Source organism: Larimichthys crocea, chromosome X (assembly GCF_000972845.2).
Source record: "Larimichthys crocea isolate SSNF chromosome X, L_crocea_2.0, whole genome shotgun sequence".
NCBI lineage: Eukaryota > Metazoa > Chordata > Actinopteri > Sciaenidae > Larimichthys > Larimichthys crocea.
Window position 1 is genome coordinate 6,366,311 of NC_040020.1, and position 26,044 is coordinate 6,392,354.

Genomic DNA, 26,044 nt, shown 5'->3' on the forward strand with positions numbered 1-26,044 from the left:
TTTCCGTCACTCTCCATTTCCTCTGCCATGTTTCATGACCTTTGAGTCAAATGCAACCTGAAATTGAGGATTTCAAATGTCAGGCAAGTCAAAATGATGTAGCTGCTTAAAACTGGATTTACTGACAAGTCCTCAATGTTTTTCTCCTCATTTCACTCTGACAGGTTTTCATGTGGGTTGGACTGATCTGTTCCTTTACTTTGTGCTTTAAACTGAGTAGGTGGGCATATTTGAGGCATAAGAATGAAAGAATATTCCACATTTTTCATATTGTCAAAAAAATCCAATGAAACCACCAACACCAATAATGCATTGGTCCATCTCTTAATACATTCCCAGCCTGTCTGTGGCACTCAGTGCCAAACCAATTAATTCCCACTGCACTTTCTACTACTGAACATATACTCTAATTGGAAGTTAAAGTTTGAAAGCTAGCTGGGAGCTAGTTTTTGGCAAACATTACTCAAATTTAAAAGATTTCATGGGGACCATTTTCAAATGCAGATTTGATGTTTACGGCAGCGGTGTGGGATCAACGCAAAATACACTTTAGTGCTCATGTTCATCATAATGCAGAAACGTGTCAAACAGTGTGACAACGTGGCTAACAAATATTTTGTTTGCACAACAGTAAAAGGTGTACAACAGAGGAATAAGCTAATATAATAAGCTTGGATACACAGATACTTGTTAGTAGGATATGTATGGCATTTTCCTCACAGATAGGATAAGTGCTCTTGTCTGTAACCTGCACGCTGTCAACTGATCAATATTCCTAATAAGCCAAAAAAAAAAAAAAGCTATCATTCGCAAAACCTTCACTAATTGAGTTCATGTATGGGGGGTGGAGCTCACCACACCAATTCAGCCTTGAACCTATAGATGACCTTTAAATTTCACAATAGGCAGCTCACAATAGCTGCCATGTGCCTCATGGTTTTAATCTCCACAGCCCATCTGCTGCGGCTGCTGCCTATGAGTTGAATCTGCGAGAGGAGAGAGGGAGTGCCCAGCTTCCCTCTGAAGCTCATGGGTGTCTGTCTCACTACATCCTGTGGGACAGCTGTATGTTAATGTGCACAAGAGGCCAGGGACAGCAGCAGTCACTGGAATTGCCAGGCAGACACAGAACAAGGACCCCCTTCTCAGTGGGTAGCCAAAGGCATGAACTTGGCAGATTAGACATTCAGGAAACAAATAAGGCTCCATCACAGATAGGCATCCGAAATCAACAACAACAACTGAACACACAACCCTGCAGAGAGAGAGGGAGAGAGAGAGAGAGCCCACAAAAAGAAAAATCTTTAAACTGTTAAAGTGATGAGGTTGAAGAACTCTGCCTGCCACCTTGTGGTTTTCCTCCATTTAGATATAAAATATATTCTGTAATTAGGATAGACAGCATGGAAATCGCTTAAGTATCTTCTATCCTCAAGAGTCCTTATAAAGTAAAAGAAACTGCAGAATTAAGATTGCCAGGTTTTTTTGTTTTTTTTTTATGGCTAAAATCAAGAGGAATTCATTTTGAACTAGAGTACTACTGCAAAGCTTGGTATTCCCCTAAGCATCAAGAAGCAGCAGAGTAGTAGTCAGTGACAACTGATGTCAGATATCTCAGGTAGGACCAGCACAGTAGAATGTTGATGCTTAGGGAAAGAAATCAAATCAATAATTCAAGGCCAGGCAAGTAGCAGATCCAATCTTGACGCGACGATGACGAAGGATAGGCAGGGGCGTGGGCAGAAGTGGAGGACCCCGCTACTAGCCCCCCCACCTCCATCTGTAAACTGTTGCCTGGCAACAGGATTCGCTCTCGCTGGCCTCCAGGCTGCAGTGTGCTGCCTCTGGCCTCATCCAGGGATAAGGCTCTTGTTTGCTATTAGAGTCAACCAATTCTGGCAGTGGATGCAGGGGTTGCCATTCAGTAATGAATTCTGCAGAGGCTGCTAATGAAGGCTTCAATTTCACGATAATAAGGCCAATTTTATCTCAGGATGTGACACAAAATCATAAAGCAGTGCTGGGTATGTAGCAGGAATGTCTCGCCATGATTATTATTACAATTTGTCACTCACCTTGCTCTGCTAACAATACCATGAACATCAGGCCACAGCTCCAACAGGCTGGATACAATCATCTTTAAAAAGGAAACAGCCCAACCTTTCAAGTTTATCTTTTTCCCCTCCTGTATTGGTCATGCCATCTGTCTCTGATACACTTAGTGACGATGTTGCTTAATTGTTATGCAGGGGAGATGTGCTTACAACAAATGGATTGTTACCAAGCATTCAGCCTGTCTCTGAAATAGCCAAATCATCTGTGTTTCTCCTGTACTGTGCTCAGACATATAAAAGTGCATCAAGATGACGATGATGAATGCACCACCAAATATTAAACTGACTATATTCACCAGGAGATGTGAGACGGAGGGAGAGGGGAGGTGTGGTCAGAGTAAAAGAGAAGACATCCTGCTCATTAATGCTAATTGGGAAAGTTGACAGAGAGATTCAACTTTTTTTTTTTTTTACTAATAACACTCACATGAATAATTCCTTAAAGTACCGGCTGTGCCTCACATTTAAATCCAGTAAAGCACAAGCCGTCATAATTGAAGACTTGTTTTTCATTAGGGAAAAGTGCTGAGCCACTCAAATACTAATATGAATTCACCTGACAATAAAATAAAGCAAACTTATTTTTTGACAATAACTGCTCGGAGCAAATATTTGTCTTTACTGGTTACTAATTAAACTGGCTGCGATATGATGTGTGTTATTTTACTTCATAAGAGAAAATAAGTCAAACATTTTTTTCCCAAAAGTGCAAAAGAAAACTTCCAAAGCATCTTTAAAGAGGAGTTTGAAGTGCCTGACAGACATACTGTACACGGGAACATCAGTTTCGGTTATATAACATACTCCTTCGACATCAGCACTCTCAATTAAAACATTCATGCTCTCACAAGTTTAACTGACTCTTAAGCCACATTTTTATATGTATTATTCATTTATATCAGCTGGTTGCATGAGTTGTCCTCGGTTAACTTAAATATCTATGTCTGTTCTCTGCACCGTGACCTCAGTATCAGCGAGAGTTACACAAACGGCATGCAAAAAACTTTCATTGGTATTATGGGAATCTGTCATGAAAATATGTAAGACCATCCTTCAAATTTCCACAGTGCAATAACTTCATTATCCGTATCCATGTTTAAATAAGTGTGAGAATGTTTCTGAGAATTTTTCTGCTATCTGTGCAGACCTGATGACTCCTAAACATGCCCACGAGTCTCTGCAATTTTCGCCAAGACTGACTTCTCTTCACAGATCAGGATGAACCCACGGAAATTTATGACTGTCTGGACTTTAACATCGTCTGCTGGATTTGGCGTCTCCATCTGAACTCCCTTGATAAAGGCTCAACTGATCCTCCACAGTCCTGACTTCAATTTTCAATGTGTAGATCGTCACACACTCAACAATCCCAGCATTCATCAGACTTTTACAGCTATGGTATAAAAACACATACTGTGAAATTGAATCTTTTTTGTGTGCTTACCTTCTGGAAATGTTTTTTACAACATAGTTTCCTATTTTACTGCGTCTTTAAGGTCCACAAATTATCTTAAATGTATAATAAACACTTGGAAGCACTATGTGCAGTAAAATCTTAGTATTTAAACATGGCAAAAGAACTTAAACTGAAGAGTCGGACACCAAAGTATTCTGCAACCTCAAAATGAATTCACTAATTGTACACAAGTTAAAGTTAAATTTTTTATATCCCTCTCTGAGGATTAAAAAAAAAAGAGTTCAGTTCTTAGTTTGCAAATTCCTTTCTTCTCAGTAATGGTGAGAACAAGACAGTGAACTGGGTAATGGACGCTGACTTGGCAGGTGCATGTACAGCTGGCTAGGGGGATGGAGCAGAAGCTCAACCTGGCCACAAGGTTCTCTGGCGGCCCCGTGGGGTCCCACTCTCCCACGCTCATCACAAATTAAAGAAGCCAGTCGGAGCAAATCAGCAATTTCTCTTATCCACTGTAGCATGCCGATGCTGTAAGTGAGGTGTGAGGGAGGCCCTGAGAAGATCAGGGGAGATGAAGCATGAAGTGCACATGTGGGTGCTGGGAGCCTAAAGCAACTCTGCTACATCTCCACTGACTTTGTTAAATCTATTTCCAACAAACTAACTTTTCACAAGGACTTCGTGATGTAGACTTTGTGGTTGTGGAGGCCAAAGCTCACATTAGAAATCCTTCCGGCTTTCACAAAAGCACTACAACTATGTTGTGATAATGGGTATGAAGGGAGAATCGTCTTGGAAAATGCGGAAATTAAACTGCCACGTTCTTATTAAAATTGTCATTTCAAATCTAAGATTCTTGACATTCTCTGTGTTTGTTCTTTATTCAGGGTCATACAGTTTGCCATGCACTGCTAGGTGTATTATATGTCAGTAGTTATGACAGGACATCACTGCAACACAGCTACCCAGTTTTGTTAAGCTCAGAATGAAGTTACTAAATCAAGGACATTATCGCAGATGTTGAGGTTCTCATCTGCAGATGGTGTGGGACGTCACTTTTATGGACTCATGAAGCCCAAATATTTAATCATTTTAATTAGAAAACACTGCTAAATAGGAGATTGAATTAAAAAGAGAGACTTGGCAGATTTTCAACATTATTTCACTGGATTAGTCATGAAGATTTCATGTATGTAATGTCTAAAATATCTAGAATCTAACACATAACAGTGATACTCATGATGGTGCAATACTTATCCATTATTTGAATATACTCTGTGAAATGTCTAATCATTAATAGTGCTATATAGTAATGTTTTTCTCAGTGGGTCCCCACCAATAAAGGCAGGGAAGAGAATGGTAGATAGTAAACAATGTAATAATGTAGTTTATGGAGGAAGCCGATGCATTTAGGATGTCTGTTGGACCCTAAGGATATCACAATATGTTAAATCAATGTAAAAAACTTTTTCTTTTGTTTATAAAGAAAACTCTGCAAGACTGATTTAAAGAAGTACTCCACCAATTTAGCATTCCACTCCTGTAACATTGCCAGACTCGAGAGACCTCTGAAAGTCTTTATTCCATGCATTCTTCTTCCTCGCCAAAACCTGGTGCCTACACTATCCACCATGAAACTCACTTCAACTGTTTGGGTCAGAGATTCACGTGTTATGCCAGTAGCCACTAATGTAGCCTGGAGATGTTAGCTTCAAACAGAGATGAGGAGCAGGTGACGCACGTCTGATGAGCTCACTTCCTTCTAACTTCACACCTCCAGATTTCTTTTCATTCATTTGTAGTCTTCAGATCCAACCGATGCCAACTCAAGTGCCGTCACTTAAGGGAATTAAACAGACTTCATGCAGCCTCCTCTGGAGTCACAAAAGGCTTTCTACAACCTTTCACATATGCACTACTACTACCCCAAGACGTGTAAACAGACTTTGTTTTGTTAAACAGGTGGAGTTATTAAAATCAACTGATCCACTGATGGGAACTGACTGATTTCTTAAACATTTTCTTTTAACCAAATGCTCCAGGCGAGGGGACCCTTAAGGATCAGTATGTAGGATTTATGACATCTAACAGTTGCAAATTTCAAACCTCTCCACTCCCACTCCTGTTCCAACTGTATAAAACTACAGTGGCCTGCAAAATGTGCAAAGACTTTGTTCGATCTGGGCTACTGTAGAAAGTGTGGAAGAGGATCTGTGGCGTCTGTAGATTAAAAAAAAGATCATTCTAAAGGTAATAAAAACTATGATGCATTAAATATATTATATTCAATCTGCAGTAATACTGGAGTTATTACAATATTATATTCTGCCATATTCTGTAAATACAGCCTTCTAAATCTTGCATACTAGATCTTAAAACCACCAATGCGCCTCAAATGTCTAAGAGCTATACTCAACATATTATACTAGGAGTAATGATTCATTACATTCTGTTACAGTATTTCATTTTAGAGGAGGGAGTCAGCAAATAAGTATGGACAATATTTCAGGGGGAAAAAATCAGGTGGGAAATGCCTGCCTCAAAAAGTTAACTTTACTGTAACTTCAATTTGGCTTAACTTGAAGTCTTGTGTTTTCCCACTGGACTAATGGTAAACAAGTAGGAGGGGTAACAAGCAGAGTAATGAGGCTGTGCTAATTACATCAGAGCTCTGTTTAAATGAAAGGCTGCGGATGTTGCTGGCCAGTTAGGAGACGTAGCTGGAAAATCTAATGTAGTCATGGAATCCGTTTCATTGTCATCCATCACAGTGATACAAATGACTTCTGACACAGTACAGCTGAGATAAAAACAAACACTCATAAGATCCATCTGGTCTCTGTTCACATGTGTGTGCATCTTTGTGCGTGTGTGTGCATGTATGTGAGGAGCCATGTCATTGATTTTCTATTTTGTATTAGTAAATTAATCCCTACAACGTGCCCCCACCACCACCACCATCCTCATCTGAGGAGAGGATATTGATTGCTTTAAGGAGGCCATGAATTGCTAATCAAAATCCAAATTCTGCAGGGAACTGCATCAGGGTAAATATTCAATTCTTGGCCATGCAAAACAAACAAGATTAACTGTTGGGGGACTGGGAGAAAATGCGGCACGAGTTATGGCAATTTGTTTTTCGTTAATTTGAAGAGTGACAGGGGTTTTGGGTTGTTGTTTTTTTACTGAAGGTATACTCTTTAGTTTAAGAGAAATTAAAATAACTCTGTATGGTAATGAACATTAATTCTGGGTATGACTGACTTTCCAAGATGAACTCAAACTCAAATGCCTTCATGCTTTAATTAGGACCACAACTAATGATTAGTATAATTATCAACCGTTTTATGGATTGATTATCCATTTGTTAAGTAACATGTCAGAAAATAGTTCAAAATTAAAAAAAGGACCAGCGTGGAAGATTTAGTGGCATTTAGTGGTTTCACCCTGTCCTTCTGAGCAAAGAGGACAACCTATGGTGAGCGTAAAACATGAAAGGCACTATCTGCAGCCAGTGTTTAATTTGTCTGCTCTGGGCTACTGTAGAAACACGGCGGACTCCATGAAAGAGGACCCACAGCGTCTGTAGATATAGAAGTCTCATTCTAAGGAAACAAAATCATAACGATTCTTATTGACAGGTGATTATACACTCATGAAAACATAGTTATGCATATTGTAATCAATTTTTTCCATATTCTTGAAATCCCTAAAGTCCCCTAAATCTGACACATTGGACCTTTAAATAAAATATAAATGCAATTCAAGTCAAGTAAAAATGTTGATTTCATGCCAAGTTACATCCAAAACAAATTCTCATCTCTTTTTGTCGTTTGTTTTAATAACAATATTTCTGTTGTGTGCAATAATATAGTTTTTTGTTGACTTACAATTCTAAAAATAATCTAATTTTTTAGATGAAAACATGTTTGAACAAAACCCATCTAATCCCTGTGAGCACTATTGGCACACTCGTGTAAAACAAATCTTGGCTGAGAACACATGTCATAGTCGAGTGTTGTCTCAGCAGAACACTGTACAAAAAAAATTACTGATGACATGTTTTTTCTGGTCTGGCACTTGATGCCACCCTCCTGCCTAATGTCTGAACACTCCTACATTGTGATACCACTCCAAAAAACCCTGAAGTGTTTAAAGTACTGCTTTAACACACACACGCACACTTATCCCTCTGGCACCAAAATAATTTCCCTTCACGTCGAGATAAAGTGTGTATACTTTGACATATGCACTCAGGCAGTTGGCTGAATACAAGAATCAATAGGAAATGAGATTCTAACTCTTTTCTACATGGACAATGCTTTTATTCAACATGAGGTCAAGGCTGCCCTGAATAGTTAGAATACATACAGGAATAAATACAGCCATGCTGAAAAAGGAGCTACTTCTTCCTCCAATGGACATCGATGTACAGTGAGACTGATGGGACCTTGACGAGGACATTTCTGGTTTATGCTTTCTGTGTAGTCGGATATGACCTCAACATGAACGCAGATATGCTGCCTGGCAACTTGCTTTCTATGCCTTTCGTGCTTGTTGACACCTGGCAGAAATGACAAAATGTCAACGCCTCCATGGAGCCACAGAAAATAAAAATAATCTGCAAATGTGGCGCCGTCAATATTGGCTGAACAGTTGAATCAGAGAAAGATGCATTTGCTTCCACATTAGGCATCTTGGAAACTTCAATATATGGAGGCTAAAGGGACAGTAAGATTGGTTTGCTGGAGACGTCTTTGTCAAAAAATGAATTAGGAAATACAAAACAAGGCATAATTTTAATTACTTAAGTTTTGAGGACCACTGCATTCACTAAGAGGATATAACTGAAGCTTCTAGCTCTCAATTCTGACCTAAAATTATGAGCAGACCAGTTATAATTAATTTCATTTAGAGTTTATCCCCTACTTTGCATCTGATTTTGTTCCAGAATTTTGTATTATGGATGTTCATGTCTTTTTGATTCAAAATAAACTGTGCTAAATCCCTGGATTTTATTAACATATAAAACACTGAATAAATAAATAATGAGCCTTAAATAAGACGTGTAAAAACTGGACAGTTAAATTATCCCTATCACATTTTGATCTGAGGAAATAAGTGACAATGTAGCACTTTAATGGTCTTTTTAAGCCAACATTAGCGTTACATAAAGTATGAAACAAGATGTTCTTTCAACTGAACTAACGCTGTGCAATAGACTGGCAAAAGAACAGGCCTGTGACCTAATGACAGCCTCTTTCAATGGCAAAGATAGCCCGCAGTAAGTCAGAAGCACTGGAAAAATAAAGATGCAGCATTTTTGACCCCACACTACCACAGAAAAGTCAGGGTGCACTGATGCTGCACCAGGTCCTCAATTATCCCTGCGCCACTTCATGCCATGCCCAGTTGTGATACTGGCAGCCACTTTGCATCTGGTGACTTGGAACCCCATCAAACTTTAGCACACCCAAGGCTGATGCAGCTCAGTAAGTCCACTTCCAGACCCCAGCAAAAGGCATCGTTTTATTAATTAAAGGATATTATAGCAGGGAAAACTATTTGCAGATTGCAGATCACTGTGGACTGATGAAGTTACAGGCCAGCAGTCAACGTAGCAGTATCCTGGGTGGGGACGTTTATTTCCAGACAGTACTTAAATACACACACAAATATGTATTACTGTAAACAAAAACTGATTTATCTTCTGTGTTTATCCTCTGTGTTTTCCAGCACAGTCACATGACAGCGTAACTTTATAATTGAACAGCCAGCTGGCATATTATTTCTTAAATTGCCACCTCAAATACAAGTTATTCCTCAAACCCAAACTTTAACAAAAGGTATTGATTTTTTTTTTTTTTTATTTTCGTGTTAGCACAAGCCATCTGTGGAATTGTTTCCCAAGGATTTCTTGTAGAATTACCATGCATTAAATCTGCGGAGAGATGCAACAGTGTAAGAGCTTCTTTAGACTCTTAATGTAGTATTGAGTGCTGCACTCATAGTCGTCATAACAACCTGAACATTTAATGAAGCTCTTAGCCGGAGAGTGTCTGCATGTGGAAAATGAGTGAAGAGGAGAGAGTTGGTGCTTGAAAGACAGCAGATGTGTGTCCAAAGGGACACGTGAACTGCTTATAATTACGCATTTCTACAAAAGGAAAACAGCAGGAGAAGTGATTGAGAAATAGTCCATGATTTCACAAAGCTCAAGCACGACAACAGAGAGCCACAAAACCACTGCTGATACTAAAACAACTGCAGCAAACAACATGAAGGATTCCTATAAGACCACAGAACGTCCACATCAAACCTTTACTCGTCAGAACCAGAGCCAAAGCAAGAAATTAAATGCGCAGGGTACGAATACGGACATAGCTGTAATGCACAAACCCTCTTAGCTTTCTATTGACACGGGGAAGATCCTGGGTGACACTGAGTTTTCTACTGCCTCAGTGATTTTAACCTTTAGTTCATGCTGCCCCCTAGAGGAAGCAAAACAGCAAACAGCAGACAAAACACTTGCAAGCAGCAGTGAAGAGCATGTAGGGGTTGTGCCATTTCTTTTCTGTTTCACGTGACATGCAGAGATGAAGATTTATTTAATTTATATAATCAAAATAGAGTTTTTTTCTTACCTGTGAGTTCACAATGTTCCATAGCAGGGGAGCAGGACATGGAAGAAAAAAAGAAAACACATTTCTCAGTGAATGATTTTTATTAGAGGCAATGAGCAAATAAGTGTCTTATAAGCAGGTTCCAGGTGCAGTGGAGTGCTACAATCATTTCCTACTAAAACAGCATGATGTTATCATTTAATAAATCCACCAGTGGATGGGTGACCTGCCCTGGGTGTAGCACAGTCTCCTGATGAGAGCTGGGATAGACTCCAGCCCAACCCAAGACCCTGACCAGGGTAAGTAGTTTAGAAAATGGATGGATGGATAGATAAGACAGACATTAGCCGAAGATAGACCAAATACTACAATTCAAAATCATTACAATTAACACTTTTGTAGACTATGAATATATGTAGGACTATTCTTAGAAACAAGGACATTGTTGCTGTTGAGCAGAAATCGATATCACTCATTGTTTGGGTGAAGTTTCAGAGACTGATACCTCAAAATAAGAACAAATCTATCTGCACTGCTGGATAGTACCACTTTACTGGTAAAAAAAACAAAAAAAACTGGTGGACTGACTCTATTGTCAGTATTGGTATTATTACTGAACTGCAACACAAACCGGTGCGGTCAGAGGGATTTAAACAGCAATTTTAAACAGCAGCTCAGCACCTCTAAGTAGCCGTCAAGTTGTTCCTAAGTAGCTCTTGATCTACCTGATGAGTTCACACAGAAAAAAGGTGAAATCATTTACTGAATATTAAAAGCACCAAAACTGTAGATGTGAGAACTTTAATCAGTGGAAGAAAGACGTAAAGAAATGGCTAATGAGGTATGCGATTAAAAAAAATTAATTAAACACCATGCAGAGTATAAATAATGAACTCAAAGAAAACTGTTTTGAAGCTACTCAAATGTTTTTGTGGTAAACAGAAATGACTGTTTGGCCCTCCATGAGGACAACCTGCGAGGACTACAGTAGGGTGGCTTTGTAATGAAGGTGTTTGTTGTGGGTGTCTGATGTAATGTTGTGTAGGTGATGAGGCAATTCTCTTCTGGTTCATAGGAATCGATTTCAGTTCCTCAGTTTCTCTACCAATTTCACAGACCAGCATTGGCGGAAATGGTATCAGCACCGAGCCTTTAGCGCACAAACGGCTGAAAAGTAAAAGCAATTTCTGTTTGTCTTTTAAGGAACAAACCAGAGCTGAAACAGTAAAGAAGAGTGATAGTCTGCAGTTGTTAGTCTGAAAGCAAAAACTACAACTCCCACGCACAACCTACAGAGGTCCACGAGCTGTGAGGAGACAGAGGCGTCAAGTCACAGGAGTGAAACTACTTATTTTTCCCCACTTTACTTTCACACATTTCTCTACTTATTTTTCACTCTTAGTTTTAACTGTTTCTGAGTCTTCCACATTGAAAATGCTCAAACCAAAATAACTTTAAATGAACACAAATTGCTGCAATCATTCAAAACATGTCTCAAAAGGCCACTGTCAAAACTGCCTTTGAGTATTTATTCTTTATTTTTTTTGTCAAAGATGGACAAAGACTATAAAGCCCAGATATGTGGACTCATTCATCCCAATATGAGTGCCAACACACTGCTTTGTTAAGCTTTGCTACATTTTTTTTACTTAATCAATTCAGCCACTAAAAGTCATAACTTCCCCTCTGAGGATTAAATGCCATAAAAGTCTTTTAAACCGTCTTTTGTTGGGTTTATGTCTTTCGTGTCTTGTTGTGTACTTCATCATATGAGTACACTTACTTCATTGAAAACTGATGGCATGAAAACAAAATTTTCATTTGGAAATTACCTCATGTTTGGGGCATGCTGTAAAACATCTTGGTCATGACTGAACTGTCAATAAGCTGAACTTTTCCAGATCTTTTTGTTGCCCTGAAAGCTAACTGGACTAAATTGGATGAAACATCAGTATCTCTGTCAGATCAACACATCACATAAGGTAGTCAAACTTTTACCTAAACCAGTTGAGAGAAGAGACTGAAAAACATTTTTTTCCCCATCAAGAAAAGCCTTCAGCTCTGTTCTTTACCCTTCTTCCAATGAGGGATTACTCTACAGTTCTGATATAACTGATGCTATAGCAACTGATTGGTCTGTATCCACTGTGAAGGCTGATGAGATAATTTCTTGAGTGATCTCATAACCTTGCATGTCCAGCTGCCTCACAAGGTTATCTGGCAACAGTTCACGATGGATTTTAAAGCAGGTTTGAAGAAACAAGAAATTCATACACAAATCTAGATAACGCAGTTATCCATGTATGAAAAACAGGGTCCAGGTTACACTCTGTGGTGGTCATGGTGATGTTTGGAGTGTCTTAAGTTTATTATGTTCTTGCCTTTGCCTCTGACTTCTAAAAAAGAAGTATATTTGTTCATAAATAAGCAATTCTTACTTGCACAATGGCACCTTCTTGAGAAGTTAAAAATGTCAAAATCAATCATCATGAGTGTTGGAGAAATGTTCAGTCAGAGGGAATCATCTCCACCGAGACTGAATGACTCAATTTAGTCGGGACAATAATCAGCCTATCCAGTGTGACTAGGGAGGGTGATTCTGCTCCTCGGAGATAAGAGCAGGAGTCATCTTTCCTGACGAAGGGAAAAATTTAATGAATGAACGACTGAAAGAAAAGAGAAAAAAATAGGAAGGGAGAGTGACGAAATTGATATGAGGTACGCAAAGCGAGGGGTTGATGCTCTATGAACAGCGAGTCAATATTCTGCCAGGCATGCAGCCATCTTCCGTCTGTTCTATGCCCTCAGAGGGCGACTGAAAAGCAGCTATAATTTCCACTTCATTGTACCGTTAATGACACAAAGGAGAGGTATGTCCTTGAACGACTAGAAAGACATATTTAGATTGCATATTATTCTTGCTATCCATTGAAGGAGATGTAACTCCCACACTAACAAAAGTATGAACTCTGGAAGGAAGGCAGCTTTAGCCTATACAGCTACCGCAGCAAGGAGATTCCTCCAAGCAAATGTTGTAAGAGAAAATGAACTATCATCACTATCATGGGGGTGAGGCATTCATTCATATTCTTAACGCATCTATTCACTAAGATCCTGGTACTAGCCTGATGTATCCTTTGGTCATATTTTGATGTTATGTTTGAGGAACTTGCTGTACAATAATTCAGCACAGAGAGACCGAGGGGGAGATGGTCAAAACACGACTAATGTCTGAGTCACCAAATTTACATTAATAGGAGCACATCTAAAATGAATGCATCCGCCTCCTCAGAGCAAGAAAGCCTAATGTTTTGAATAATAAAATGCAGAAAGTCAGGAGAGTGCAGGAAGACAAATTTAATTAAACATGTTTGACCATTGTGAAGCTTTTCACGCCATGTGGGCAGACAGCTTCTTTAGTAATGTCAATGAACCCTGCACGGTGGTCCTGAGACAAGAGGGCTGCTGCAAACAGATGCAGAGTCATCTGGCAAAATAAAAACACAATGCATGCCACATTTTAGTGAATTTCCCCAGTGTGGGATCATTAAATCAACCTTATTGTCCGTACTGAATATCATCCTGAACATGCAAGCCTACATTCCTGGTAGAATACTTAGCATTAATTCTTCTGTTTACCTTGAGAAAGTCATGACCGTAGATCAAATGAATGCCGCCATAACTTTCCTGAGTTGTAAAATTCTGCCTCACCGTATTATAAACCCCTCTGCAGTGTTTTGGCATGTGATAAGCCTTCAAAGTCATGGATGTACTCCTCAAACTAAACTGCCAGGATCATATTTCATTTCCTCACCGGTACCTGTAGTAACGCAGACCCTTGTGGTTTTTTAACAGAGTGCTATTTCTGGTCTGAACACGGCCTTCCTTGTCAGACCTGGAGGTACAGTACACAGAGCCAAGGTCATTTATAAATTGCACAAATTATAAATATGGATGTCATGGCCCCAACCTGGCAGTCATCCATCATCTATCTCACTGTACATGCTGCTAATCAATGTCAGATGATGTATCGGGGACAGTATCTCACACAGACTCAATAAGGTTGCTACATACATCTGCAAGAGGAGTTACTATACATCTATACAGGATATTATGTGTTCACTTTTGCTACATAGTTGTTTTTTCTTCAAATCAGTCTAACCTGTCCAAAAACAGAAAACATGCAACTCCAAATTTGCCTATTTGATTTTTTATTACATTTTTTTTTAATTGACTGAAGCATTAAGTCTTATTTTAGGATTTGGAAAAGTTCTCCTACTTCTTAAATCAAGCTGCAAGTAATAATTTCATTGTCTATTAATCTAGCCATAATTTCCAAGATTAATCACTGTCCACAACATTCATCTGGGTTTCCCAAAGTCTAAGATGACGTGTTCCAAAAGTCCAAACCCAGAAATATTCCATTTACAACTGTAGGAAAAAAACAAACAAATAATCACATTATAACAGCTGGAATTAAGCAAACCCAACAGATAAATAGTGAATAGCGTATGGACCTTTAGCATTTCACACAACATTCAACGTTTTTCATAGTACAATGTCTTTAAGCCTTTGGATAACGTGCTTCAGATAATATAAAATGTGAACAACAAGGTCAAGTCAAGACACATGTAGAAGAACTTTCCACACAATACAATGTGCTCCAAGAAATAACTATATAAAATCAACAATTACCATTTGCGCTTAACACAGCCCCTTTTTCCTGTTGCCTAAATGAACACTAAAAATACAGCAGCAGCAGAAGTTGCGTTCATGTTTTCTAACCTTTTTCCTCTTTTCAAAAGTTATCTTGCTCTGTTAGACCTTGCATCCTACACAAGGTATAATCCTCTTATGGCGAAGTATTTGAATTTCTGCTTAACCTCTCAACCACAACAGACCTAACCCTAACCAGCTAAGGCAGATGCATACACTCACCTACAAAACCTTGTCTTGTTAACATTAAATTAAGAGGTACTTGATACTACAAATGTAGGTGAACACCAAGAGAAGGTGAGAAGCTCAAGGTTTTTTGTCATTCCAACTAGTCAATAGAGCTTTCGGGTGCACAGTATAAACCTGCTATCAAAACATACCAGACTTTGAGTGTTTTCACTGAGCGCATACAATTATAAAAGAAAAAAGATGTTGATATGGTTTGTTACCTTGCACCGTCTCACTGACAATGCAAATGCCATCTAACTTAGAAACTCTGGTAAACAGCATTAACAATACCAACAACTTTTACACCGCACTGAAGCAATAAAATCTTCACAAACTGACATTAGACACCATCGTTTTTGCTGGAACATGATAGTGCAGGAAGTCACGTACTGCAGCAAGTGTCCAGACAGCACTGCAGTGCATCAGAAGCGTACATCAAAAACAGGGAGACCACACACTGTGACTCAGACAGCAGGGTTCACAGACAGATTAAACAAACTATGCAGACGGCCACATCAGTTACAGCCGGTCAGCTATCCATTCTGTGAGGCTGTCTTCACTGATGACCAGATTACAGCGAGCAGGACACTGTGAAAGGCACAGGAGCGGCTTGTTGAAGGTCAGTACTGAGAAATGCAGATACTAAGACAGTGGGGAAAAAGGCCCAGATACAATGATTCACAGCTCATATTTCTGGACGCAAATCACAGCTAGGACTGGTGAAGCGGCGGATAATAAAAACAAAAAGATGACACTAAAGAACATTAACGTTATTGATGACGGTGGAGAAGACAACTGATCAGTATGGAGTGTTTAAAGCGTCTGAAGAGCATTTAAAGAGACTAAAGTTTGGACAAAAGGCATCTTTAGTTATTATTTATTAAGAGTAACACATAACTTAACCATTCTGCTTCATCAGGACAGATGGCGTTCTCAGCTCGACCCGTCGCATTGACCTATCAGTAGGCTAAAAATGGATGAGTACACCAGAGGGCGACGCCATGATGATCTGATAATCACACCACCAAAACATCTGAGTGTGTGGAAGTATTTTTGGTCTACACCATACATGGCAAAATTACAAACATTTGGACTGGAAGTAATCCCCACTCGGCTAGTGGAGCAGAGTGGTAAGAACTCTGGTGAGCACAGGTCTTCCCTGGTTGTTCTCACTGGATCAGAAACCATTTGTGCCCAACACCAGGTGACATTTACTTCCTACTTAATAGCAGCCTATGTCCCAGCATTTGTGAGTGTGTGAATGGACCGTAGCTCTACACCAACACATCGGAGGACTCACCTACTGGCTTGCTAACCAAGTAAGATTTGACTGTGTTTAAAATAATTTGGTGTGAGAATGTATATACGGTGTATACGTGACGTCACCCAAAGAGCTGTTTTGAAGACTAAAATCTCTGGCTCTGGCCATCGCCATGTTGGCAGTCCACCGCCTCCCGCCTCCCAGCTAAGAATTGGCAACGATGTGGATCAGTGAGGGAGGCTGAATGACGCCTGGGTGCTCAAAAAAGCAATCTGTAACAGCACCTACCGGTCAATCAAAGCGTCTGTTAATTTTAACTTTAAGCCTTAATATAATCTGAACAGGTGAGTTAAATAGAAATTCACACTCAGTACAGTTGTCATGAAAGAGAAAATTAGCTACAGTGACCGAAAACCTTTTTTGTACCAGGCCTGTATAATGTCATGACAATGGCAGTTTAATATGGGGGCTTATGGAGATTGACTCGTTCTGGAGCCAGCCTCAAGTGGATGTTCAAGGAACTGCAGTTTTTGCCACTTTCCTATAAGCTTCACTTCACAGCCACGGAGGCTGCTGCTTGGTATGAACCCATTGGGAGAACCTTGAATTATGTTTTGTGGGAAAAACAATTGACAGACTGCATTGACACTTTTGTTTATATAGATGGCAGCTTATGAACTCTAAAAGCTGAAATATTTCACACATGTCAAAGCAGTTCAAATGTGATCACTGTCACAGCAGGGTCGCACAAAGAAAAGTGCTTAATAAACCTCGGCAGCTTTAGTGCAGGAGGTAAGAAATAAACAACAGGATTTTACAAGAACAAAAAAAGCATTGCGATGCAACTGAAAAGAGGCGGTTACTCCAGTGACATATTCAGTCTATTATACATCTCCAATAAGTGTTGAATTATGCAACATAAAATGTGTGCCATGCAGCACAACTGAGATGAATAATTTAACAAGTCATGTAGGTGTTTGCATGTGTGAAAGATAAAGTGTTTAGGAGGTTTCATTTTGCTCCATATCTCCATTTAAAAGACAGTGTTTAGGAGCTGTGACACTTCCCTAAAGGAAGAGCATATCTTTTCTCAGCTTATGCAGTACCTAACAGTGTGGGAAATAAATGTCAGTGCCTTCAGGCAGCTCTGTGGCAGGTGGGAGCACATCGCTATCCAGTATGCTCTGTATGTAAAGCACCACAACACTATACACCCCGAGCTTGAACTCAAGAGGTATTTAGATCAGGTTTAACCGATCACATGCAATGTCAAAATGCAAAGACTGCCCGGTTAGAAATGACTATGGAAGAGTCTCATGACAAGGTATTCAGAAAGTTATTGCTTTTTTTTTTTTTCATTTGCACAACGAAAATATTATAAGGCTAGGGAGATGATTTCAATCGAAGCGGAGTTCCTTTTTTAACAACATAACAGTCTTTGGATGCCATAGTTATGAGTCTACACTGAAATCGGGGGTAAACAAAACTCTTTGGCTGATCTGGGGTGCTGTGTAGCTTGCTGACGGGATATGTGTGCTCCCTGGAATGGGACCGCTTCTCAGAATAGCCAATGGCAGATGCCTTCCTCCCCTCTGTGTTATTTGGAGCCAAAGGGCAATGGAATCCAACCTCCTGCAGAGTACTGTGGTGTGGTCCTTAGTTCAGGACAGAGAGAAGCGCTCCGGTGGACGAAATCAGCCGTGTCTTAGTCATTGACTCATGCCAGAAGTCAGCTTGTGTGCTTAACAAATGGGGTCAAATGCATCAAGGTGACATGATGGGATGACTCCTTGTTGCAAACAGAGGAAGTTGAATGGTCTGTTCAATGCAGATTTACAGTCTCTAAATAAGATCTAGCGAGGAGATCTTGATTTCTTACAATCACAATTTCCTAAAGACCAATGCGATGTCTTCAAAGGTCTTCAGTCTAGAAGCAATAATATTCAGTTTATGGTCACATAAAGCAAATATAAGACTGAGACCCACAAAACTGCAAGAAGATGCGTGATTTCATTGCCAAGATGATTTAGCAAGAGGAAGCATATTAATTCTATGTTGACTGACTAATCGATTAATTGTCTTGTCTTTTACTTAATACTCTAAACCAACAAAATATTAAATCACATTTTTGTGGTTGCTTGAGTCTTTCCCTAGCGGTCCAATTTTCTGGTTTCTTGGGGATAATACATTAAGAGAAAAATAGAAAACTCTGAAATTTAAAATATACATATCCAAATGGCAAACACTTCAAAAGTAACAAGGAGGAATCTCACTTCAGCTTTACTCCGATGTGTTACAATGCATTTCGTCAGTAATGAAGGAGGGGAAAAAACAAAGAAGAACTTCAAAAGATTAATTAGCTTCTTGTGCTGTCAAACACAATAGTCTACATTTGGTTATCCAAAAACAGGAGGGGGAAAAGGGGGTTAAAAGGCCTGGGTGATGGTGTTTGTGAGGCAGCGCGACACTGTCAGGAGAGCTTTACTTTCTTTACAACAAATCTCTACAGAGACTAACATTAGTAAAGGCAGCTGCTCTTTGAGGGCAGCAAGTTTATCCAAAGTGAAAGCTGACTTCTACTGAACAGTGCCAGGTAGAAGCAGCAACATTTATGGAGCAAAATAAATGTACTGCCCATATAATGGAGCTTCATTTACTTAAATTTGATAGTGCTTAATAAAGTGCACATAAAAATCTGAATTGCTGATGTTGTTAAAAGACTTTTAGTATTTTATTCAGGTGCTATTTTGGCTTGCACAGATCTGTTTTCCTGTAGTGGTTGCTGTTAGTGTTCCTGCTGTGACAATTTTTCATTAGGAGCACAAAGGAGTTCATTTTTCCTCCAATTATTCTAAGATTTGCGATGCTTGTGAAATTGTTTTTCCAGTTAAAATTAATTTCAGGTCTCAGTTTACTGATAAGGCGACACTGTTTTGTAATTCAATTTGACAAGCTACTCAATTTAAACTGTCACTCAGAATTTCGTTGTCATACTCTTAAATGTGCAGAAATTATCACAGAATATTGACTGGTTGTATCAACAGGTTGCAGTTTTGCAAAACAACTCAAAATTATACAAAAAAGAAAAAGGACAGCAAAGACAGGGTCAGGACTGATGCTAAAATTAACCCAAACACTGAATTAGCTGAGGTGAATTAAAGGTTTTAGTGATGGAAAACAGCTGGTTTTGAAATATGAATAGTAAAGACAAATAACACTTGAGTCGCTATAAGATCATCTGACTCAGTACTAGCAGGATCAGGAGCGGTATCAGGTCGCCCTAGTTGTCACATAGCGGGCAGGGACAGACAACTCAAAATGAAAGTGAATACGAATGTCCTCCTTGGTGTATCCAGGCACAAGTTCTCAAAAATAGATGGTTCAAAAAAACTGTGCATTTGAATAGTGACAGATGGGTTCTTGATGTCTCTTTGCACGTGTCATCACGATCATGATTAGATGAAAGAGAAAATGCATAAAAACTAATTAATTAACAGATAAAGCATTTTTTTAGATGGCATTGCATCCTAAGTTATGTGTTGACAGTGGAAACAGTAAAAAAAAAAAAGACTCAGTGTGGACACATATGCTTCTCAGACCAACGGGCTACCAGCATGCAGCTCACAGTCTTAAACTGACAGGCTGAGAAAGGCAAATGACACAAATAAAACACGAAACTAAATAAAACTACAGTAGTTGAGTGGCTCTAATTAAATCTATCTAGAGACAAAACCGCAGGAAACTCTCATGTCAAACTCACTAAAGAAAGTTGCAACACACCCACAACACCTGCTCAAACAGCAAATGTATCTTGCTGATAGCTGTTGATATAGACATAGCTGCTATGGGCAAGTCCAGATCACCTTACTTAACAGGCCTGCAGAGCAGGGTGTGGCGAGTGAGAAAAGTAATACCGCAACTAAAACGTCCTGCTGTTAATGTTCTATATCTTGATCTACCATCTTCTGCAACAGCTGGATGCCGATTCTGGCTTCCGGAAATACAACGTCTTCTCCAGGGCACGTTTTAATTGGAAATTTAACCCTGGACTACTTTCGTCAGTTCAATATGAGAAGTTTTAGGGCCCCTGTAGATCTGACTTTAAGTTTCTCAAGAGACATATTAGATGCCAGAAACAATACTGCCTCATAGAAAGCTGTCCACATTAAAATACATTATTTTACATTGGATTTAGAGTGAGAAATTCACTGCTTACTGTCTTTCATGAATAACAAATACAAGCAACATAGATAGAAAGTTGAAAAATACAAATTTACAGGATGATTTGTTTCTTCTGAAGACACAGTTTCAGGCGTCTTCTTAAGTTGTACCATGCCGCAGAGACCCTGGGAAATCCCAGTTATGCCATTCACTGGAGACAGCTGCCACATGCACAGCAGAGCCCACGTGGCTTCGTGCTCTGCATGGACCAACAACCCGATGAACTGGCATTATGGGACCTTCCATTTAGCTCATCCAGCAAAACAGACTTTGTAAACAACCTTAAAGCTAAAGTTCCTTTTCTTCAGTGTAGAGTTTCTTGACTTGCTCTCTTTTTTAAAAAAAAACAAAACAACAAAAGCAAATAATCAAAAGCACAAGTGTTCCTCAGATGCCTTTAGTGTTACCAAGCAAACAAACTCTAAGACCTTTTCATGCAATAGTGCCACTGGCAGAGTTTAGTACCTTAACTCAGGGAGTAGCATAATAGCATTTCCCCTTGTTTAACAGACAAACCAATGTTCATCCTGCTGGAGACAGGATGAAACCATCTTCTCCTGTCAACCATGACAGAAGTGGAACCCATCATTTAAAAGATAATCAGAGGCGCTGTGAGGCTGAGTTAACATGCACACTATGATAATGCTAACATCCTGATGCTAAGCAAGTATGATGTTTGCCTTGATCACCATCTTTGTTTAGCATGTCGTTAATAGGAACGAATCAGAGTGGACAGAATGATTTTTTGGCTACAAAAACAAAAAGGAAAGAACACATCAATTTAAACTAAAGACGAGATGTGTTTGATGCTAAATAAAAGTATGACTAACATACAATTATAGAAGCTGCATGTAGAGATTGTAGAGATGCAATTAGGGATGATGAATAACATCTTATTGTCATCGGAGGTGTAACACAACAGCTTACTCTTTTGTCTAACTTCTGTTTTTTTTTTAAATCAGTACAGCCTCGCCTCACAGCAAAGACTGACTAGATATTTTTAAGCCCGTAGCTGGGTGAACTAGAGAAACCTCCCGCTGCGGTCTATCTTGCCTTATCCTTTGAACCTACTGCTTAACTACTGCATAAACAGCACTAATTAAAATGAAATCACCATAATAGACCCTTTGTCTCAAAACGCTAGTCACCACAGCTCCTAGCTTTGATCTGAGAGAAAACTAAGAGTGGAAAAAGGACAAGGCGACACTCCCCAGTCATTGTGACGTCTACCCCTATATCTATTTCAATCTTTGCCTGATATTTAACATCGTTGATCCACACTAACCAATCTATCGCTATCTTTTGTGGACAGATTGGAGGGTAATACTTTGAACTACCTATCTTTCTATCTCTGATGACGTTAAGGAAACACTGTCAGCACCACTGTAATGGATGCCAAATGTAGCCGTACAAAAGCAGTTGCCGTTCTTTTGCCAAGATGTTTTCAGCTCAATGTCTAAACTTGTTGAATTAAAAGTTCCTTTAAAGCGCCAGCTGAATGTTGGTCGGTCATAGGTATACAGTCTTTACTAACAGCTGGGGAGACCAATAAAATACCTGCTAAAAGAATACTGGGGTTACGACAGAAAGGTCGATGAGTACCTTAACACAGAGTAAACAAACTGGGGTCTTTAAATGGAAACAGTATAATGTTGCATCTCTTCAAGCCACATTGAGTTGTCCTGGATTTCAGATCATAATGTATAAGACATGTATTGTAGTATCAAATTATAAAAGTATGAAAAGATAAAATTATTTTCTGCTATGTATATTTTAATAAATCAAAACTAAAATTAAATCTACAATTTACAAGAAACAATGGAGTGACAAGAGCACTAAAGGCAATTTTTTAAAAATATGATTTGCCATGAGAATTTTTAATTGATTAAAATTAACTTTTTGTGATCAAAGAGATTAGACATCTAGATCTCGTCATCTGGAGAGTTTCTGTCTTTTAAAAACTGTCCCAGGCTCATTTGGGAACAATCTTAATTGACACCAGAGTTTTACTTTATTAATCTCCAAGTCACTCTGCCCATAATGTTGAATTAATTCAAGGATGACAAAGGAGACTTTTAATGCAAGCAGTGTTGTTCTTGCAGCGTTTATCAAGCAACCTAATTTGCTGTCAAGGGCGAAGACGTTACTAATGTCATAGTTAAAGAGTGCGGATGCCTTGGAACTGTTTCAACCTTCAACTTCCACTAAAACATTAAAAGACCTGTTCACTCTAATGCAAACTCACAATTCAACAAATCTGCCATGTAGACTTTTGTTAATGTCGGTAAAAAATAAGTGATTTATGTCAAATCATCACGGTCATGAGTCACATGGTAAAAATTCCCAACACAGGTGGATATACTGGAAGCTATTTATTTAATCTGTAAAATTTCAAGACAGATTACTGTATATAAAAAACCCATAATAAACCAAAGGATGTATTAATCTGAATATTGAAGATTTTATCTGTGTATTTAACATAAAAATACACTACATTTTATGACAATTGCTCCATAAACCGCAACTGACGGATGTATTTTTCCTATTTCCTCTCGAATTAATGCATTCACAGTATATCTTCATCTAAAACCTATCCTAAAAATAGGCTCATTGGCGACGGCCTTTTTAAGGTTATATGTCGGTGTGCGTCGTCGGCCATGGGTGGAGCCGTGGCAAGCGAACTTTACATCTATAAGTGTTAGAAGGCTAAAAGAATGTCACATGTCCCAGCATCAGTAGTCTTACTACACTGTACTCATCTTACTACACTGTACTCATGATTAATCAAATGTTTTATTTTACTGGAACAGGGACTGCCCCTGTCCAGTCACATGTCATGTAAACTTCTATAAATAAAGGAACAAGGAACTGCTCTGGGCCTCTCTGCTATCTGTAGCTTAGATGTTGCAGTGGCAGGGTGCCCTTTGTACAAAGTAAAGCTCTCGTGTCTGACTCTCATTTGTTCTGGTCTCTCACAGGTGTCGAGTAAGTTGGTAAACTCCTCACAATAAGCGTATGGAAAAGACTACAGTAGATCTGTTGCGTTGGCAACTTTACCTTGATCAACTGATTTTTTAATTCAGCAGCAGCTTTGCCATTTTGATCAAACAGTAGTTGCACAAGGCAACAACAACCTGGTGAAAGGGGGTTAGGTAAGTATTGGATAACCTTTGACATTTTTGTGTTGTGTTGCTGGCCTAGAACAAACAATACTCACCCGTCTGCGACAGAAAGGCAAACCCTGAGCAATGATGTTGATGCTAAATATCTTGAGCACTTTCTGAGGAGGTAACGCTTCCTTGGCAACATCCTTGCGGTCAGCTTGGTTGAGTGGCTGACTCTGCACGTGCAAAGTCTTCTCTTTCCCACAGGCACCATTTGACATCTTTCTCCGAGCACCAGACGACGAGAAACGGGGAATAGGGCAATGCCGCAGCATTGCAAAAAAGGCCGTCTACTGGATCATATCCCAGAAGGAGATTCGAACACTTGCCGACTATCGCCGCAAGCTGATATTGTTTCTCAAAAACGATGTAGTACCTTCCCTGTGTCGACGTATCGATATTGCGCTCGCTGAGCCTCTGCACCTACCTACTTAGACCTCATCTCCCTGCTGACTGCCACCCTTTAAAATATCTCTGGGGTGTGAGGTCACTGTTGCGCCCAAGCCAGGCAGAGCAGCTGCTGTAAGGAGGATGGACCAACTCAGCCTCTCCCCCCTCAGACAGGCACTGGAATCCGCTCTCATGACCCCCTCAGTGGTGGAATGTGTACCAGCAGTCGTCCTACACAGCACACATGTCCAGGGAGCTTCCTCATTGTGGTCATTCTCTGACCCCCCTCTGGTCCTCCCAACTTAGTGTGCTACATCATCACTGAGCCCAGTTAGCTTTTCCCCCATGAACTGTCAGCGCAGAACAACAAAACAACAGACTACTTTATCCTCGTCTGAATCACATTTGTCAACTCAAGTGTTGAAGCTAGGATTTGTTACGTGCTAACCTTCTCTGACTCTTCCATGAACAAAGGTGCTCAGGAATGTCAGTAACTCTGTCTATGTCAGCGAAGAGGCTGAGGATATTTCAGAAGACGACCACACCAGTTTGATGTGTGACACATGCACTCGAACAAGGATTCACATGTGTGTCAAGAGGGATGGACTCTTTCTATGTAGCCACAAAGAGAAGCAGCAGCGGGATGTTGGTCTTTTTCAATTTAACCTCGCTACACCGCAAGGCCCTAATGTCAGAGGTGCGTAGGCGCAACAAGTAGTTCAACAGCAGAGAGTTCAGGGGAAAAAATCTATATGGCATTTATGCTTATTCCCACAGAAATTGAATATGTCGCAGAAAAAATGCTGACAATCAGTGCTGAATATGTATAAATCTACAGACTGAGCGAGTGGAGACAGACTTCCCTCTGTGCATTTAAATGTCTGAAAATGTGGGAGCAGAAACACCGGGGCTTAACCTCTCTTCTATTCTCACATCCACCATTGTTTGAGGAGGATTACAGTGCCAGAACATCTATCAGAGTAGACTGAGGGCCCGGACACACCAGGCTGACAGTCGGCCGCTGGACACCATTGAGTGTTTGTGGATGACCAACGCCCATAGTTTTTACAGTATGTTCAGCACAATTGGAGCAAGTTGGCGCCTTATCGGCAGCTGTTCAGCCAATTGAGCATTTTGAACTAACGGGAGAGGCTGTGTGAGAGGAACCTCTCTGACCGAACAAGCAAAAAAAAAACATACATTTTTGCCAAAAATACACAAACTTAAAACTTGCAGTTGTAACTTTCAAGTCACACATGACCACAATTGGTATTCAAAGCATTTTATGAAACTAAACAGGTTCATGGTGGTGAATAAATTGTGTGAAACTGTTGTTAGTTTTCCATTATTTTTCCATTTAAGAATATTTCCCCACATCAAGCGCAGAGAAGGAATCTAACAGTTCTGTTGCAGGTAATGATGAATATTGATCAGAGCTATTGCAAACTATAAACACCATATGAGAGCGATACTAGATGTGATATTATACTAAACATGGTGACAAAACACACAAGAAAAACCTGCAAGTTTGTTGGAGCTGACTGGAGATCGTAGCGACATAGGAAACTCGTGCTCGAATCTGTCCATAGTGCTTCATTATGAGTGAACTATAATGTGATATTAACACAGTTGCAGAATATACATGCATGTCAGCTGTGAGCTCAACATCAGGCATGTGTGTGCAACTTCATGTTCAAACAACAGGGGATGCAATTTGTTTGATCAGCTGTGTTTTATTGGCACTCTGTCTTTAGGTTTAGCTCGGTGAGAGACAAGGAGGAGAAAAAACTAAAATACTGTCTTTTAACAGGCCTTACTAAATATGCCACACTGATGTTTTTATCATTTCAATAATTTAAATGCCTAGTAAAAGCATTTAATTATCTCTTTCCCATTCAGTTTACAAACTGTTA

The 26,044-nt window shown here is 39.6% G+C and overlaps 1 protein-coding gene across 1 annotated transcript in view; it reads right to left on the reverse strand.

The window, feature by feature from the left end:
* Positions 1-24,186, reverse strand: part of fbxw7 (F-box and WD repeat domain containing 7) — a 62,158-nt gene extending 37,972 nt beyond the window's left edge. Inside the window, exon 1 of the mRNA XM_019259197.2 lies at positions 23,795-24,186. Coding sequence (XP_019114742.1) covers positions 23,795-24,016 — 222 coding nt within the window. The 5' untranslated portion in view covers positions 24,017-24,186. The remainder of the gene's footprint in view (positions 1-23,794) is intronic.
* Positions 24,187-26,044: the final 1,858 nt, after the last annotated feature.